A 20,391-nucleotide genomic window follows, 5' to 3' on the forward strand; every position below is an offset into this window, starting at 1 on the left:
TTCTTTGGTGAAATTATTAAAACAAAACTAAAGTTATTAATATTGTAACATTAAAAAACAAAACATGTGTCAATTGCACAGAAATAAAAAACAAAACATGTGTCAATAGAGGAAGCTGGTGACTGCTGGGCGATTGTTGCTAACACTCCTCTAAAAGTTAATAGCATAAAATAAACATACTTTTTAAATAATAACATTTTAAAAAATAGTAAAGATATTATAAATATTTTATCATACAAGTCCGAGATTAAATGTATTTCACTTCCAAACTACAACATTTGAATTAAGATATGAATTAGTCCAATTTCGAAGGGCCAATACTCTATTGCTGCGTTTACTTGTTAGTAATCAAAATGAGTTGGAATTGGAATGGGCTGGAATGAAAATCAAAATAAGTTGTTTACTTAACTTGCAGGAGTCGGAATCGGAATCGGAATCGGAATGGGCTGGAATCCCATTAATGTGTTTATTTTATTTTGGAATCAGAATTGGAATGAGTTAGATTGTAAAAATTACTAAAAGGTACTTATTGAATTATTGTCATAATTGTTATTTTATATTTTAATTATTGTGATTATTTATTCAAAAATTATTATCATTGTTATTAATTATTGTCAATAATGTATTAATATATTAATTAATTGTAAAAATTTTAATTAATTATAATAACATACTAATTAATTATAATAATTATATATTTTATTATTATAAAATTAATTAATAATAACATATGAATTAGTTATAATTTCATTAATAATTATTATACTACTGATTATTATAGTAGTATATTAACTAATTAATAATCATTATAATAATAATATATTAATTATTGTGTTATTTATTCAAAAATTATAATTACTAATATATTATTGTTAATAATATATTATTATATTAATTAAAATTAATAATTATATTAATTAATGAATTAATTATAATACAAGTATATTAATTATTTGATTATTTATAAAAATTATAATTATTAATAATATATTAATATTGTAACAATTATATTAATTAATTACTAATAATATATGAACTAATTATAATAATTATATTAATAATTGTTATAGTTGTATATTAATTAATTAATAATAATATATTAATTATTGTGATTATTTATTCAAAAATTATAATTATTAATAATTATTGTTAACAATATATTAATTAATTAATTATAACAATATATTAATTAATTATAAATGAGGACAATATGAATATTTTTAATTTTGAGGAGGGCAAAATAGTCAATTCCGGGAATTAGATTCTCATTCCCACCTCTTCTGTGAGGATGAGAACTCTAGTAATCATTTCCTGATTTAAGTGGGGCCCACTATTTTAATTTTCATTCCACCTTTCATTTAAGTAAGTAAACATATAATTCATTCTCATTGCCTTAATCCCATTTCCATTTCCAATTAGTAAACACACCATATGTCTCAATTTAGCACTGTGAAATCAGGGTGGGAAGCAAATATATATAGAAAGAGAAATAAGTGAAATACAAATCTGTTTTTCCAATTAAATAATTCGCCTGAGATTTTCTGTTCCTCTATCACTTCCTAATTAATAACGTTTCTATCATATATCATATGATTCCTTATAGAAGCGGGTGCGATGTAGATTTCTCATTAGCATGTTCATATATTCGTTTTCCAACAGCTGCAAAATGGGACATGACAATCGTGTATATTACATCTTCACGTTCTTAGTTTTGATATATAGAATGCAAATTCAAAGTGTAAGTTTATAGATAATAATTTAGTGGCAACAAGGGAAATTTTCAAGCTTACGTGTGTCCTGAGAGATAACCAGACCACGCCGCATGAAATCATAGGTGTGGGTTAGCTTGTTGTTGGCCATGTAGTAGAGATGCGCGACAACTGAAGCATGAGAGTAGTTGTTGTTAGCCTCGTCGCACGGTCCGCAGGCATGTATAATCCTACAGTCAGGTGATGTTTGGTTGGGAGGAGAGAATGAAGAAAATGAAAGTAATTCAAATTTTATTTTTATTTTTATTATTTGGTTGCACAAAATATATAAAAATTTAATTTCCATTGAATTCCACACCAAAGAGTGAAGAATTTAAATTTCTCTTATGTTGAAAACCCAAGCTTCTAAATTTGCCCTCCAATATTTTAACTTGTTTAATGCTATTAATAATAATTATTTATAATTTTATTTTATCAATTTAATATTAATTAAAATTAATGAATGATTTAAGAAATTTAATAAAATAAATAAACTTATTTATTTAATATGAAAATATATGAATATAAATTAACTTTGCCGAACCTCCGCCGGACCGTCGCCGGACCCTTAGACATTGCCGGAAGCAGCGAAACTTTGCCGGAAAGTCACATGCTGCCGTTGACTCCTGTTGACCGGTGTTGACTTATGTTGATCGGCTTTTATTTCTATTAAATTATATTAAATTATATTAAATAGTTTAGTATATTAAATTATTTTATAATATTAAATATAAATCATGAATTGTTTTAGAACTTTTTGAAATTAAAAAAATTTGGTATTAATATTAAATTATATTTTATTACTAATATAGATAATTTAGTATTTAAGATAAATGATAAATTTGTCCAAAAAAAAAATTGTAATTCCTTTCCTTATCAAATTTTATGTCAAACCAAATAATCAATGAAATTTAATTTTACTATTTTCTTCCACTTCTTTCTTCTCCTTTCCCCTCCTTTCCACTCTTTTCCTCTCCTCCCATTTCTTAAAACCAAACACCACCTCAATGTATGCTTTGTCGCAGATCAACCGTATGCATGCATTTGGCCGTTTATGTTACGACTGGCTCTTGACTTAGTCCAAGTTGTTACAGTTGGATCCCTTTTAGTTCTCTTTTAGTTCTCTTTAACGTTCAACTTTGTTTTGCATTTTTTTTTGGTTCCTCTTTTTATGGCTTGTAATTTGACAGCACAACTATTATATAAAGCTTGCCTGGCAGGGAATAAAATATAGAGGAGAGTATAAAATTTGGCAGCATTTTGTTTTCTTGGGAGGCATTGACCCTTCGAAGTGTCAATTTCTTTTCTAAATCTTCTTTTAATTTTTTTTTTGACTTTCCAAACTAAGGAGTTGTAACATCTTTAGCATAAGAGCTTGGCTACAATGGAGGACTGGGTGAAGAAAATAGGAGACACCTTGGCTTCTTTGTCGCTTGGACAGTAGGAGTTATCGACACAACAACTTGAGTTTGCTACACAAATGCAAATCTTGACTAAACTCTCTGAACAAATGGAGAGGATAAGTAAGAAAGTTTCTAGTAAATATCCAGAAATTGGGGAAACTTCTGGTAATTACTATCAAGATCAAAAGAGTTATGCCACTTCTCCAAGAGCTAGAGGTTCTTCTAATACTTTCATTCCTAAAACAATGAAGCTGGATTTTCCAAAATATGACGGCACCAACGACCCAACACCATGGTTATGGAAAGCGAAAAGGTATTTTGCGTTTCATGAAATTTTAGAATCTAACAAAGTTTCTTTAGCTTCTTTTTACTTAGATGGAGATGCAGAGCTGTGGTATCAAATGCTGGAACATGAGCTTCTTTATGTTTCATGGGAGGACTTTAGGCATGGGATTGTAGCTAGATTTGGACTTAATCAGTTTGAAGATCAGTTCAGCGAATTGATCAAGTTGCGGCAACAGGGGTCGGTGTTGGAATATCAAGGAAGGTTTGAGAGGCAATTGGCAAGGGTGGGAGTTCTACAACAAGATCCTAAAGTGAGTTGCTTTTTAACTGGGTTGGAAGACAACATTTGCACTGATGTTCAAGCACACCGTCCCACAACACTTAACATGGCTATTGGCTTAGCCAAGCTATACAAGGCTCGTGAATTGGCTCAACGGAAGACGAGAACAATTCAATAAAGCACATTCAACCAACAGCCAAAAGTTGGGATTCAAAATAACAATCCACCTAGTGCACCCACGGTAAGAAAAATAACACATGCAGAGCTTTTCGAGAGGATAAAAAGATGACTGTGCTTTCATTATAATGACAAGTACAATCCTGGCCATATGTGTGCAAAGCTTTTTCATATGTGAAAATGCTACACCAAAAATATCACTATATGCCATGGCAGGAGATCAAGCACCAGAAACAATGCGAGTATGGGGAAGCATCAAGGGAAAATCAGTGGTAATTCTTATTGACTCTGGTAGCACCCACAATTTTATTAATGTTGAAGCTGCACAACGAGTGAACTTAATCCAAATGCCAATGGTACGCTTAAAGTTATGGTTGCCTCCAGAGAACAATTGGTGAGTTCTGAAAAATGTACTCAAATAAATTTTAAACTGCAAAAGATACCTTTTACTGCAGATTTTTTTATTTTACCAATTGAGGCTTATGACATGGTACTTGGGACCCAATGGTTGAGAATGTTAGGACTTATCCAATGGGATTTTGAACGACTTCAGATGCACTTTAAATTGAATGGTAGAGGAATAATTTTATATGGTATAACAAATAAAACAGTGTTTGATATAGCTCCTAGTATTAAACTTCAGAAAAGGCAAACTGGAGTTATTTTACAAAGCATGGAGGGAAGGGAATAGATTGTCACCAAGGATTTGATTTCCCCAAAAATCCAAGAACTCTTAGATTCCTATCAAGATGTCTTACAAGAACCAAGAGGCTTACCTCCCAAACGTAAACATGATCATCAGATTCCACTCCTTCCATGATACGGACCTGTAGCGGTACGACCATATCGCTATTCTCATTTCCAAAAAAAAAATGCCATTGAGCAGATTGTAAAGGAGTTATTAGAAGCTGGAGTGATCCGCTCAAGTACCAGTCCTTACTCATCTCCGGTGCTGTTAGTTAAAAAGCATAATGGAGCATGGCGTATGTGCATTGACTATCAGGCATTAAACCGCATCACAGTAAAGGATAAATTCCCAATTTCAGTGATTGATGAACTCCTCGATGAGCTTGCTGGAGCTTGCTATTTTTCTAAGTTAGACTTGCGTTCAGGATACCATCAGGTTTGAATGCATGAGGCCGATATTGAGAAGACAACTTTTCAAACTCATCAAGGGCATTATGAATTTCTAGTGATGCCGTTTGCCTTACCAATGCTCCATCAACTTTTCAAGCCCTAATGAATGAGGTTTTTAAAGCTTATTTGAGCAAATTTGTATTAGTGTTTTTTGATGATATTTTTGTTTATAGTAGGAATTGGGATAACCACTTGGAGCATTTACGAATTGTCTTTGACCTCTTGCAAATTAACCAATTACACATTAAGCTGGAGAAGTGTGAGTTTGGAAAGAAAGAAATTCATTATCTTGGGCACATTATTTCCCAACATGGAGTAGCCGTGGGTCCATAAAAAATTGAAGCAATGCTTTCTTAGCCCAAGCTAAATTCTATCAAGCAATTGAGGGGATTCCTTGGCCCTACAGAGTATTACCGTAAGTTCATCCAAGATTATGGGAAGATTGCAGCTCCACTCACTAACATGCTTAAAAAGGACTTATTTTTGTGGACGACAGCAACTGAGGAAGCTTTTAAGAAGCTGAAAATAGCAATGATGCAGGCACCAGTATTATCTCTTCCTGATTTTTTTAAACCTTTCATTATCGAGTGTGATGCTTCTGGTGTTGGTATAAGTGCGATTCTATTACAGGATCGACCCATTGCGTATTTCAGTCAAGCACTTCATAGGAAGAATCTCTTATTATCCATGTATGAGAAAGAGATCATTGCTTTAGTAATAGCAGTTCAGAAGTGGCGGCCTTATCTCATAGGGAGAAAATTTATTGTTCGAACAGACCATCGAAGCCTTAAGCATTTATGGACTCAAAAAATCACTAAAACTGCTCAACAAAGATGGCTCTATAAGCTTGTGGGTTTCGACTTTGAAATTGAATATAAAAAGGGAGGTGACAACGTTGCTGCTGATGCTTTGTCAAGAAGACATGAGGTGGAACAATTTGAAGCTTCTTTGCTAGCCTTTTCACAGTCTATCCCTCATTGGGTAGATGCCATCAAGGAAGCACTGGAATCAGGCTTTGCTATAAAGGAATCAATTGAGAAAATTTAGCAAAATAAAGCCATTGGTCTTTGGCCCTTAGAAGTTAGTAGATGGATTGATTTTATATAAAGAACGTATATGCTTGCCAAGTTCATCAACTCTTACAAATGACATCATCCAAGAATTTCATGGCAGCACCCATGAAGGCTATGAAAAGACATTTCAGAGAATTAAAGTAAATTTCTTTTGGAAGGGAATGAAGAAGCAGATTAAGGAGTACATTCGTCAATGCGACATATACCAGCATCACAAGACAGAGCTAACTAAGCCTGATGGATTGTTGCAGCCACTACTAATTCCCCAATAAATTTAGGAAGACATTTCCATGGATTTTGTTGAAGGCTTGCCATTGTCTGGGGGTAAGACAACTATTCTTGTTGTAGTTGATAGGCTCTCTAAGTATGCACACTTTATTCCACTCTCACATCCTTATACTGCTATTGGGGTAGCTAGATTATTCTTTGACAATATTTTTAAATTACATGACTTCCCTAAATCAATTGTTTGTGACCAAGACCCCACATTCAATAGTGCCTTTTGGAGAGAATTATTTTGCTTAAATGGGACATCATTAAACTTTAGCTCCATTTATCATCCACATGCTAATGGGAAAAATGAGGTCATTAATAGAACTTTGGAGATGTATTTGAGGTGTTTAACAAGTTCAAGGCCTAAAGAATGGTTAAAGTGACTTCCTTAGACAGAGTTTTGCTATAACACAAGTTGGCATTCCGTCATTAAGAAAAATCCCTTTGAAGTTGTATATGGCCGAGATCCACTAAAGCTTTTAGACTATGTCCCAAGAACAACTAAAGTAGCAACTATAGAATGTGAGTTGATTGCTCATGATCAAGTGCTGAAAGAGGTTCGTGAAGGAATTTTACAGGCACAAGCAAGACTTAAATTCGTTAAGAATTGCTTTCTTGAGCAAGCATAGCACAAACCAGAAGCTTTTGTATATTTGAATAGCTTGAATGAGTGAAGGTTTACAAGCAATTGTCTATTTATACACAAACAAACAAAATGACAGCTAGCTAAGGGCAATAATTTCAGATAAAATGAAAATAATCCGTGAATCATCAACCAATGATATATATTTCTAGAACCTCCATCCATTCATTCCCATGTGCTGATATTCCTCTGTATAACCGTTTGGCCACCTCATTGAATTCATCTCATTTCTTTCATCAACTGACTGTAAATGGGTATAACTTAGGTGGCATGCCAATGTGTCACTGAGGTCAGCTGTTGACTGGTCATAGCTGCTACTTTCAATACCCTCTCTCAAACACAAGGTCTTATCAAACACTTTGAGTTTGCTTTTAAAGCAGCTGAATTTGTAATAGGGTAAAGGCTTAGTTAGAACTTTGGCTATTTGATCTCTACCTGCAATAAAGTTAATTTTCAATTCACCTCTAGCTACCTTGTCCCTGATAATATATAGGTCTATCTCAAAATGCTTGGTTTTTGAGTGAAAAATAGGATTGGTAGCTATTGCAGCTGCACTTGTGCTATCACTCAGAATTGTTGGAGTTCTTTCCATTTCTATTTTCAGCTCACTTAGTAGGGAGCTAATCCATGTAAGTTCTGTAGTATATAGATCCATTGCTCTGTATTCAGATTTAGCAGTAGATTTAGCAGTAGATTTAGCAATTAAACCTTGCTTTCTTGAACTCCAAGCAATCAGATTTCCACAAAAAATTACACAATAGCCACTGATCGACCTTTTGTCATCCAAATCATTTGCCCAATCTGCATCTGTGTAAGCCACCAGATCAAAGTACTATGATTTTTTGAATTTCAAACACATGTTCATGGTGCTCTTAAGATACCTTAATACTTTTTTGCATGCTATCCAGTGAGGTTGCCTAGGATCAGACATGAATTGGCTAGGCTTGTTTACTGAATAGGCAAGCTCGGGCCTTGTAAGTATTGCATACTGCAGGCTGCCTATAACACTTCAGTACAGTGAGGGATCATGAAACTTTTCTCCTTAATTCTTCTTCAGCTTTTCTGTAGTACTGAAAGGTGACTCAATTCCTTTACAGTTGCTCATTTCTGTCTTGGCAAGCAAATATTATACATACTTGGTTTGAAACAGCAGAATGGTGTCTTGATTTATGGTCACCTGAATCTCCAGAAAAAAAGTTCAGCTCTCCTATATCCTTTAAGGCAAAGGCCTTATTTAAATTACTGACCAGCTCTTCAATATTACTACTGTTGTTACCAGTAATAATAATGTCATCAACATAAATGAGCAGTATAATTATCTCAGACTTAGCCCTTCTGAAGAACAGTGAGGTATCACACTTGGAGTTTTCAAATCCCCAAGAGTTTAAGACACATTTTAATTTGTCAAACCATGCCCTGGGGGCTTGTCTCAAACTATACAATGCTTTCTTCAATCTGCATATGTGATTAGGCTTGCTTTTGTCCACAAAGCCTTCAGGCTGTAGTATGTAAACCATTTATGTCAACTCACCATTTAGGAAGGCATTGTTTATATCTACCTTTCTCAGCATCCAATCATTGTTTACTGCCAAAGTAATGATGATTCTGATTGTTGCAGTCTTGACAACTGGGCTGAAGGTCTCTGTAAAATCAATGCCTGGAGTCTGCAGGAACCTCTTCACCACTAATCTGGATTTATATTTGTTTATGGTGCCATCTGGATTCTCTTTCACTCTGTACACCCACTTATTTCTAATCACCTTGTAGCTTGAGTTATTTGGTATCAAGGTCTATGTTTCATTTTTTATCAAGGCATTGTACTCATCCTCCATTGCTTTTTTCCAGCTTGGTTCTTTTAAGGCTTCTAAGGTATTTAAGGGTAATGTTGTCGGTGTTTGAGTGGAGATTTAGTACAATTTTGGTTTAAAGATCCTTGCCTTAGATCTTGTTACCATAGGATGTGATGGTACAACTCTTTTTGTGTTGGGTTCTGTGATAGGGGATGAAGGATGGTCATTTGATTGAGGCTGGTGGTGTGAATGAGGCAAGGATGACTGATTGTTTGATATCATGTCAGTGTTCAAATTCTGTTGCGTCTTATTTTGGTCAAGGTTCTGGGATTGTACTGAAAGTTTCAGAAGTTTCAAGAGAGTGGTTTTGATCAGTTGCTGACTGAGTGACTTTATGAGGAGTATCAAGGGAGAATGACACAACTTGAAATCTTTCTAAAAGAGTAATGAAATCACTCTGATTTATGGACTATTGTCTACTGAACTTGGAGTCATTAGAAAAAGGAAATGAACTTTCATTGAATTTGACACTGGCAGAGATGTATATTCTACCTGAATGATGCATGCAGACGTATCCTTTGTGAGTTATATTTATCCCTAGAGGTGTGCACTTGGCAGTATGGAAATCAAACTTGTGCTTGTTGTATGGTCTCAAAAATGGGTAATTTGGTTTATAGTGGTAAAGCAGTTCAAATGGGATTTTATTTCTAATAACAGGCGAAGCTAATCTGTTGATAATGTAGGTGGCATAAGTGAAGGCTTCTTGCCAGAATTTTAATGGCATTTTGGCTTGGGCTAGCAATGTGAGACCAGTTTCTACTACATGTTTGTGTTTTTTCTCAACCTTGCCGTTTTGTTCATGTAGATATGGACATGATTGTCTCAATGCTATTCCCTCTTTATGAAGAAATGATTTAAATGGTTTGAACTCTCCTCCCATGTCTGTCTGTAATGCTTTAATTTTCATATTCAATTGGTTTTCAATTTGACTTTTGAAGGTGATGAATGTATTGAGAGCTTGTGATTTTGATGCTAAAGGAAACAACTAAGTGTATCTTGTCATGTCATCTACAAAGATATGTAATATCTGTGTCCATGACTTAAGGGAATTGGTGCTGGTCCCCATAAGTCAGCATGAATCAATTCCAAAGCCTTGCTGGTTTTAATTTCTGTGCTTTTGAAGTTTTGTTTAGATTGTTTTCCATACTGACATGCACAACAAAATGAAGGAACAAAATTCTTGTTTAGTTTGGACTGATTACAAGACAATAAGATGCTTTTCAGAGCAGACTCATTTGGATGCCCTAGTCTAAGATGCCAGAGATCAATTTCTCTTGTGTCTCTCAAATAGGGGTGGGCATAGTTCGGTTCGGTTCGGTTCGGATCGAAATTAAGCAGAACCGATTTAAATCAGTTATTTTATAAAAAGAACCAAATAAGAACCGAACATAAACGGATCTTTTCGGATCGATTCAGTTTTTTCGGTTTTGGGTCTATTGGGCCTATTTTGAATTTCTAAATTTTTAGCCCATTAGGCCTCATGAATGTAATAATTTTTTTAACAATTAATTTATCCTAATTTCATTACAAATATTAACAATAACTACAAAGTATTCAAAATACATTTATCACTAATATCTTACTAACTACTATTTAGGTACTTACAAAATATGAAATATTAAGATTTCAAAATACATAATCAAATTCCAATACTCCATCTATATAAACATAATATTGTAAAGACAAATAAAATAACAACAATTAAAACTTACAACACAAAATAAAAAGAAAATTTGGAAACAAACACCAACAACAATTTTTAAATATATATATATACACCCGTAATCATATGTGTACATGTCTATTTTAGTTATCTTACGCAACCAATTAAAATTTAACACGTGCCTATTTAAATAAAATTCCAAGAATAACCCGGTTTTTCGGTTCAGCTGAGTGAACCGAATACTGAACATGCATTTCAGTTTTTTTTTTACAAACCATATATTTCGGTTATTTTTTAAAATTAAAACCGGTCGGAATGGAAAGGTTCAGATCGGTTCAGTTTGGTTTTCTCTAGTTGCACGGTTTTTTTGCCCACCCCTACTCTCAAAGCATCATTGCTTGATTTATCAGTTTCAATAGACTCAACACTAACATTGGCTGACTTGACACTATTCCAATTAAACGATAGCATAGACTCTGGATTGCTGATGCAATTTATTGACTCAGACGTAAAAGATGTAGACAAAACAGTAGCATAAGGGGTTTTGTTCTCACTCAGGTGAGTAGGTAAACACGGTAGCTCATAAAGCCCCTCTCTAGCCACTCCTTTCACCAGAATTTTCCCTTGTCTCTTGTCCTTGATAAAACACACAGATTTTTTAAATTCAACATCAATATCATTATCATGCAATAATCTAGAAATGCTAATGAGATTTTTAACGATGTTGGGCACATACAATATGTCATTCAAGGCAATGTGTTTGTGTGGATTGTAAGTGGAAATCATAGAGTTACCAATATGAGAGATCAAGAGTTTTTCACTATTTCCAACAGCTAGTTTTTCGTTACCTTGATACTCAAAGTTGATGTTTATGTTTCCAAGGGCATTGGTCACATGGTTGGTGGCACCACTGTCCAAGTACCAGGCTTCACTGCTTTGGCCATCAGTTGCAGCTACATATGCACCTCTTGGTTCTCTCATTCGGCTTGGCTGTGGCACATAATTCTTTTTGAATCTATGCCAGCATTCAGTAGCTGTGTGTCCCATTTTCCAAAAAATTTGACATGGCCCCTTTGGGTCTGAGCCATCATTATTAGCCGTAGCTTTGCTTTTCCCTTTGTCTTGAGGGTTCAGATTTCCTTGACCATTACCAGATCCATTACCAGGGGTTTTGAAAACTATACCAGGTTGGTGTTGATTTCCAGCCCTGTCATGGTTATTCCAATTCCTTCTCCCATTTCTCATTTGTGCATAGTTTGCCTCTATAGTCCTTGAGCTTAGATCGTGTTCTGTTCTGTTTTCTTGGCTGAGAAGCATGCCATAGACTTCAGAGTGATAGCGACTTTCCTATATTGAGTTTATACTAGCTACAACTGAGTCATATTCAGATCCCAAACCAGCAAATTCACACATGATAAAGTCATCATCACTCATATTACACTCTGCAGCTCTTAGTGCATTTAGTATAGATTTCATTCTAAAGTAGTACTCATGAATGGTTAGTGAGCCTTGTTTGGTGGTCTGGATTTGAGTTATGAGATGTAATATTCTAGCTCTTATTCTTGCACCGAATTGATTGGAAAGAGTTTTCCAAACCTTAAAGGAGGTAGAACAATCTACCACAATGCCTAAAACTTCCTCACTAAGTGATGACAGTAACTAACTTAGGAGAATGTGGTCTTGTTTCTTCTAGACTTGGTATTCTGGGTTTGGTGTGGTGACTATTGTTTGATCTTGTCCAAGGTTCACAAAGACTCTAGGAGGGCAAATATGGCTGCCATCTATAAATCCCTCAAGCTCATTTGTTTTAATGCTAAAAATCACTTGTGATCTCCAAAGCATGAAATTGTTTTGAGTTAGCTTGATGGGAGTTGTGAATACATAGGTGCTGCTAGTGATGTGCTGAGTAGGTGAAGGTGTGTTGTTGGTTGCTCTAGTGTTAAGACCCGAATTTTGTTCAACATTTTGAGAGGAGTTTTGATTTTCATTTTGATTCAAGTTATCCATATGATCATTTAGATTCACATTTGTTTGTGTGTTGCCACTGCTTGCCATAGCTCAAAGATGGCTCTGATACCAACTTAAATTTGTTAAGAATTGCTTTCTTGAGCAAGTAGAGCATAAACCAGAAGCTTTTGTATATTTGAATAGCTTGAATGAGTGAAGGTTTACAAGCAATTGTCTATTTATACACAAACGAACAAAATGACAGCTTGCTAAGGACAACAATTTCAGATAAAATGAAAATAATTCGTGAATCATCAGCCAATGATATAATGCTTCTAGAACCACCATCCATTCATTCCCATGTGCTAATATTCCTCTGTATAACCGTTTTGCCACCTCATTGAATCCATCTCATTTCTTTCATCAACTGACTGTAAATGGGTATAGCTCAGGTGGCATGCCAATGTGTCACTGAGGTAAGCTGTTGATTGGTCATAGCTGCTACTTTCAACAGCAAGGATGAAGAAGGCCTATGATTCCCATCATCAAGAATGCGAGTGTTTCTGTTGGAGATTGGGTTTTCCTCAAGCTGAGGCCATATAGACAAATATCATTAGTTGAAAGAAAGAATTTCAAGCTTTCTCCTCGATACCATGGCCCTTTTAAAGTCCTTGACAGGATTGGAAAAGTTGCTTACAAGCTAGACTTGCTTGCCACCTCCTGACTGCATCCGGTATTTCATGTTTCCGTACTTAAGAAGCAGATTGGAGAGAATCACAAAGTTTTGAGAGAGCTACCAATTCAAGAAGATGAAGATTCAACTGAATTATTTCCTCAAGCTGTTTTGGGTTCAAGATTGAGAAAGGGAAAGAATGAAATCTTAATTTACTGGAGTGGTCTTTCTCCGACAGATGCAACTTGGGAAGAATGTGAAATAATTCAAGAACGTTATCCTGATTTGACCCTTGAGGATAAGGGTGTAAATTAAGGGGGGATGAACTGTTACGGCTGGCTCTTGACTTAGTTCAAGTGGTTACAATTGGATCCCTTTTATTTCTCTTTTATTTCTCTTTAACTTTCAAGTTTGTTTTGCATTTTTTTTTGTTCCTCTTTTTATGGCTTGTAATTTGACAGCCCAGCTATTATATAAAGGGATCCCCTATCTTACATGCATGTAAGATAGAGTTTGCCTTATATAAAACTTGCCTGGCAGTAAATAAAATATAGAGGAAAGTACAAAATTTGACAGCATTTTGTTTTCTTGGGAGGCATTGACCCCTTGAAGTGTCAATTTCTTTTCTAAATCTTTTTTTAATTATTTTTTTTTGACTTTCCAAACCAAGGAGTTGTAACAGTTTATCTCCAGTTGATGGTTTCTGGACGCACCATGTTATTTATTAGATAGAAATGAAAACACGAAGCCTTGCCGTCGACTTTCAGCGTGTCTGTTCTTGCTCACCTGAAAAAGGTATAACGATTTGATGCACTTTATAGAAAAGAGAACCCGAAAAGTTAATATTTGCTTGACAGGAAACTGAAACTGTCATGCTCCTGGTTTTGGATTATATGAGGCCTTATAGGCTCGCTCACTCTGACGAGCACGAATTGCCTAACCTGTCCATCATAAATTTTTCAACACGTTCAAGAAATTTAACAGAGAATTAATGAACTTGATTTCTTGACAAAGTCAAATTCTTAAAATGTCAAAATTCTGTATAAATTGGGCAGCACTGCTAAGAGTGTGTCAGAACCATCCCTGTTCGCCTTCATTTGCTGGTGGTATTGCCTCTCTGCAGAGAACTGCAGAGAATTCTGTATAAAATTTGGTATCAACTATCATTGCATAAATTTTGTATATATAACTGGAATTTTGTGTTGTTATAAATTAACCTGGAATTTTGTGTTGTTATTAAGCGGAGAAGGCCAGCATATGATGAGAAGCAAAAGAACAAAAGCTGAGAGCTGTTTTGCCGTTGCTAATTTGTTATGCTTGACTAACAAGAGAACTAACCCAGCTTAGCAGTTGAGAGTTTCTATGTTACTACTATTCAAATGAAGAAAATTTGATTTCAATGAAAGAGACCGCAAAACTTGCAATGCATTTCATACCAAAAATTGAACCCACTACAAGTGTATTTCTCGTTTTTCTTTCCAAGTGAAGAATTTCAGGAGTGAATAGACTAATATGAATGGAATTAATTTTATTTCTGGGAACTATTTTTTCATCCAAAAGATGAAAATTATTCTGCATTTCCTTTGCATACAGTAATTGTCTAATTTGTGAATATTGTTACCCGTATCAAGTATGAGCAAGAACAAATATAAAATATAAACTTACTATAAGAAAAAAAATTTTAAAATAACAAAAAAGTATAGGAAAAACATCTTATTAATTATTAATTCTTTATTTACATCAACAAATATTTTTTCTTTTTTTAGTGCTTAAACTTTTGTAATTTTGATTTCCATTGATATTATTTATTAATTTATAATAAATTAAAAAGAAACAGCATTTGTCTTAACCGTCTCGATGCAATTCAGCCACGTATTAAAAATTTGTAATACAAATTCAACAATCTCACAAATTTCGTTCAAGATTATGATGAATATATTTAACGAATTTTTTTTTTCATGTTTGTGTCACTGCGAAATATAGACGCGTGAAACACGCCTACTCCACAACCCATGCAAAATCATATATATATTGATGAAATTTCCTATTCTAGTTCCCTGTACACAGAAGGATTCCTAGTGAGGTTTCGTAATCTATATGGGTGTTATTCCTATTAAGAACAGGAAACTCAAGTTCACAAGGAACTGAGATTTCCTATTTAGTTTACTTCTATAAATACATAGCAGTAGCAAGAGACAGATTGCATATTTAAAAATAAAAATTAGTTTCTGTCTTTAAACTCCCCAAACAAATCCATGAAGAGAATCTTTCTGATTGCGCTTTTTACTTTGTTGCTTTCTTCATCTTCTTCATTCGCTCAAACAACTCAAACATGTACCAATTACCGTTTCACCACCCACAACAACAAATACGGTGCATGCGTTGATTTGCAAGCTTTAAATTCTTTTCTCCACTGGAGCTATGACGAAGCAACCGGCTCTGTCGACTTGGCCTATCGACATGTAGGCATGAAACCAACCAGATGGGTTGCGTGGGCTATAAACCCTACCGGTAAAGGCATGGTCGGCTCTCAATCTCTTGTAGCTTACCGTAACCCTAACGGAATCTTGAAGGCATACACATCGCCGGTGATGAGTTATGGCACCAATTTACAAGAGGGAAACTTGAGCTTCAAGGTTCCCAAGATTTCAGCAGACTTTTCCAATAACGAGATGATAATATATGCAACGATAGTGCTTCCAAAGAACATGACCACAGTGAGCCACGTGTGGCAAGAAGGTCCTGTACGTGGTGACAATCACCTCGACATGCATCCTCTAGGAGGCGACAATGTCAAATCAATGGGTACTTTGGACCTTCTTTCCGGGAAAGTTACGACTACCAAAGGAGGAACCTCGGGTACTCTTCACTTCAAGCAGGTTCATGGAATCATAAACGCGGTTAGTTGGGGCTTCTTGATGCCAGTGGGTGCTATTACTGCCAGGTACATGAAGGTCTTCCAATCAGCTGATCCCGCTTGGTTTTATGCTCACATCATATGCCAATCCTCGGCTTACTTACTTGGTATTGCCGGAGCGGGGACAGGAATTTATCTTGGCAACAAATCTCATGGCATTCAACATTCCACTCACAGGACTATTGGGATACTACTTCTCGTTCTTGGCTTCATTCAGGTTTTTGCGTTGAAACTGAGACCAAAGAAGGAGCACAAGTACAGAATTTGGTGGAATTTTTACCACCATTCTGTCGGATACGCCATCATAATATTAAGCATCTTCAACATCTTCGAGGGTTTTAATATTTTGAACCCTTTGAAGATTTGGCGCTTGGTTTATGCTTGTACTCTTATTGCATTGGGAGCCATTGCCGCTATTTTGGAAGTAGTAACTTGTGTCATTGTAATAAGGCAGCGGAGAAAGATTGAGAATCCTGAAACCAATGTCAGAGCAGCAGCATGAAGTTTTAGCGTTGTAGTATATAGATTAAGATTTACTGATTTTTTCTGCAATTTTGTTTAAATTTTCCCACATCAATTAGCGAAATAAAAGCATTATTAATATTTTTTGGTACAAATTAATTTGTACATAATTGCATGTAACATTAGCTCGTATATTACGACTAGCATACATGTTGATTTTTTTTTAAATGTCGGGTAATCAATTAGAAGAGGCACATTAGATTATACTGTTTGTCTTAGCTAATTACATGAATGTTTACTTTGACTAATACTAGTTCCATAGGACGAGGAATTTTTTAAGGGGATAGATCTTTCTCAATGGAAGCTATCGTATGAGGTTTAGTAAATGTTTAAATGTCCTTGAAATACGTAATTGCGGAGAGTAATCTCTAAATTAATTAAACTTCTTAACAATATTCTTCTCAAATTCAAAAGTTGGAAATTATACAATAACATGTGTTTGTAATTGGTACAATATATTTTCTTTCATTTTTTTAACAACTAATCAAATACAAATCTCCTTGATAAGTCATCTCTTACATCTTGCTCTTGTTTTCTTTTAACTTCTATATGCTTTTCAATTTTTTTCATTCCCATGCTTCGACGGAAGCAATTAGCATCCTGTACTCTTTATACTATTCTCAAGTCAAATTGCATTTGTAAATTGTAATGTTTGGACTGATTAATTGAGAAACATTTATCACAAACATATTGCCCAACTTGCTTCCGAAATTTCTTTCGACCTTAACCACCACTCTTCCTTGATCATTGTTGTTTCCAGTGGCGGAGCCACCGAAGGCCCAAAGTGGACAGCTACCTCTCTGCATCTATTTTTTTTTTAATTCATTTTTTAAACCCACTCATTTTTTGGCCAAGTCATGGGGCTGATAGCGGCGGCAAAGAGCATCGTTGCAAGGTTGGCATTGCTACCAATGTAGCTAGAATTTTCAGGGGTTGGAGCCGTCATGGTTTTGGATTGCCGGTGACCATGGGACTGTTCACGGACATCTTGAGAAGGTCGGAGCAGATATGGTGGCAGATCGAGAGCTCGAAGGCTGACTCATTTTGTTGTTATTAGTCAATCTGGTCACGTATGACTTAGGGAGTGACAAATCAGAGTTGGGGAGAACTTGAGATTGTTGAAGAGGATGCAGCAGTGCCGATCTATTTGGATGCGAGAACCGTGAGTTTGGGTTGTTATTTGGCTGCGTTGGTGATGTTTTTGATGACAGGGCTATATTAAGATGAGTATGGGATGGTGACAGAGGATTAAAAATGATTTTAGAAGCAGCCAAGGTGGTGGCAGCTGCGGCAGAATTGATGGAGGGAGAATACCGATAGTTTGTTTTGCTTTTTTGGGTTTGGTGCGCCTGAGTTTGATTTTGCCGGATAGAGAATTGGTCGCTGGCAAATTGGGGAGGTTCCGGTGGCTGTTGATCATCACTAACAGCCGCCGATGAAGCCATAGCGGCTGATCAAAGGTTCGTTCAATCATAATGATGGTGGTGGTCACTGTTTTGGGTTTCGCTCTATAAAGTTTTTCAAGAATTAATCAGTAGCGGCTCCTGCTTGGATCAAATATGTTGCAGCTATATTCAAGAATTAATCAGTTCGATCCTGCATGGGGGCAATTTCAGAGTTTATTGTTCAACCTCTTGTAATCATATATCATATGCAATTATTTTTAATTAATTAGTATTACAACAATATAAATTTTTTGCGATGGTTCATTCGATCTATTTTCAGTAGCATTTAGATTAATTCATATTAATCCGATATAATCATCTGATCCGAATCTGATCCGAACTTAATTGGATTAGATTTAATTTCGGATTATATCCAAATAGTTTTTATCCCAATACAAACAATCTGAAATCCGATCGGATTGATCCGAATCCATTTTTACCCACCCCAAACTACTGTTATTGCCAGAAGGTGGATGCCCCCAATTTATTGTTTGTCTCTTCGGAGACATCCGATAAAATTGGAACGATACCGAGAAGATTAGCATGGCCCTGTGCAAGGATGACATGCACAAATTGAGGAATACAACTTTATCGTTGATCTGAAAAAAAAAATTGATTAATATTTATGAGTAATCTAAATAGTAATAAGGTAAAAGGAAGAGGCCCAAGGCGTGGGAAGAGTGCTTTTCAAGTAGTTTTATTTTGTTAGCTACTTGAATTCAAATCCTAAGGCAGCAAGAAACAACAATGTTGTAAACTTTGTCTATTCCTCAACCTCTGAAGAAAAAAAAGCTAAAAAAAGAAGGATGATTTATTATGAAAATAATCATTTTCATCAGTCCATGTTCTATTTAAAAAGAAAAAATTTGGATAAATACCATATTTTCTATTCAAATAAAAATGTCTAACATAAATGTTAAAAAAATAACCGCCCCAACCCCCACAGATCCTCCATATAAAACAACAATTTGATTCATATTTTGGAGAAGGTGAAGGAGAAACTAATGTGTGCTAATAAATATTGCCTTGAAATTGTTATTCAAATCAATTTATAACTCTAAAATAGTTTTATTATTTGAATCCTTAACACTCACCTATCTTAGATACAAGCAAAACATCATAGTATTTGATATTTTACCAGAACAAATATAAATGGTTTATAAAGTAGAAAATAATAAATGAGTGAAAGTAATTTTTGAAAAATATATAAAAAATAATTCATACTTGAGACAAAAAATATATAAAAAATAATATTGGTCCCTAGTTTGTCAGATTATGTCTAGAGCCGTCCAATTTGTATAATAAGGTAACACAATTTACCACGACCCCAGTGTTAAAAAAAGAAAAAAAAATCTGAAACCGACCATGTATAGAGTCATTAATCTCCCATAGACTTCAGCAAATTTTATCATAAATCATCAATTATGTTAATAAATAAGATATCATCTCAACATTAATCGTAAAAAGTAGTGGATACTATGATGGTTCATATTTCATAGTTTTCTTATGTTTTATCGATCATAATGTCATAAATTCACTATAAGTCTGTAGGGTCTATCTCACTTCGGTGGACTAAAATGCCCAAAAAGTCCAAAATAATTTACTTGGTGTGTAATTATTGTAAAATTTTACATTTGGATGAAATTAACCAAAAAATATATAAAGGAAATAAGTGAAGAATCGCGAGAGCTGTAGGCATTTCACGAATTGAGGAGGCATTACGAGAGAGAAAGATTTCTTTGGGGTTTCAATCTTTGATTCAACGATCGGAAGGTGATTTTAGCTCCGATTCATCCCAAATTTGGAGGATAAGTACTTGACATCGCCCTCTACATTTCCACTGGTGTTGATCTATATTTTATTATCTCTATAGCTGTTGTTTGAGATACCCACTTATTGGAGAAATAAATTTTAGATCTATTATTGTAAGCCAACATTGTTGAGAATTTTGATGTTGTTATCCTCTAGTGTTGATAGAAAACTAAAGTAATAGTGTTTGGCAGTCGAGAAAGCTAAAGAAAATAAGAGAAAGAGAAAGAGATTTTCATTATAGAAAATTTCAGAATATACTCAATCATACGTTGTGAATGCAGCTTACACCCACTTATATATTCAAGCATAGGTGTGCTTGTTACAATTCGTTAGCCAAGTTATTATAGACACGTGAGAGCTAATACTAATAACTAACTAATCCACGTCAACTTAAGTGAGCTGATTAGCTACTGTCAAGCACATGATAACAATATGAATACGACTGCTCTGCTTCTTCTCATTTAATCAGCTTTACTAACATCCCCTCTTGAACTGGATTTCTCTTTTTGTCATGTCTACTCTGATCTTTCTCATTTCACCTCA

At 34.8% G+C, this 20,391-nt stretch overlaps 1 protein-coding gene and 1 non-coding gene across 2 annotated transcripts; both read left to right on the forward strand.

Annotated features, from left to right (window-relative positions):
- Window positions 1-15,407: 15,407 nt before the first annotated feature.
- Window positions 15,408-16,571, forward strand: LOC18031970 (cytochrome b561 and DOMON domain-containing protein At5g47530). The gene has a single exon (XM_006421136.1). The coding sequence runs from the start codon at window positions 15,408-15,410 to the stop codon at window positions 16,569-16,571; it is 1,164 nt and encodes a 387-aa protein (XP_006421199.1).
- Window positions 16,572-18,529: 1,958 nt separating this feature from the next.
- On the forward strand, window positions 18,530-18,629 carry LOC112095541. The gene has a single exon (XR_002903919.1). It is a non-coding gene; the product is annotated as a U6 spliceosomal RNA (small nuclear RNA).
- Window positions 18,630-20,391: the final 1,762 nt, after the last annotated feature.

The sequence above is a fragment of the Citrus clementina genome, unplaced genomic scaffold, assembly GCF_000493195.1.
Source record: "Citrus clementina cultivar Clemenules unplaced genomic scaffold, Citrus_clementina_v1.0 scaffold_9, whole genome shotgun sequence".
Taxonomy (NCBI): Eukaryota; Viridiplantae; Streptophyta; class Magnoliopsida; order Sapindales; family Rutaceae; genus Citrus; species Citrus x clementina.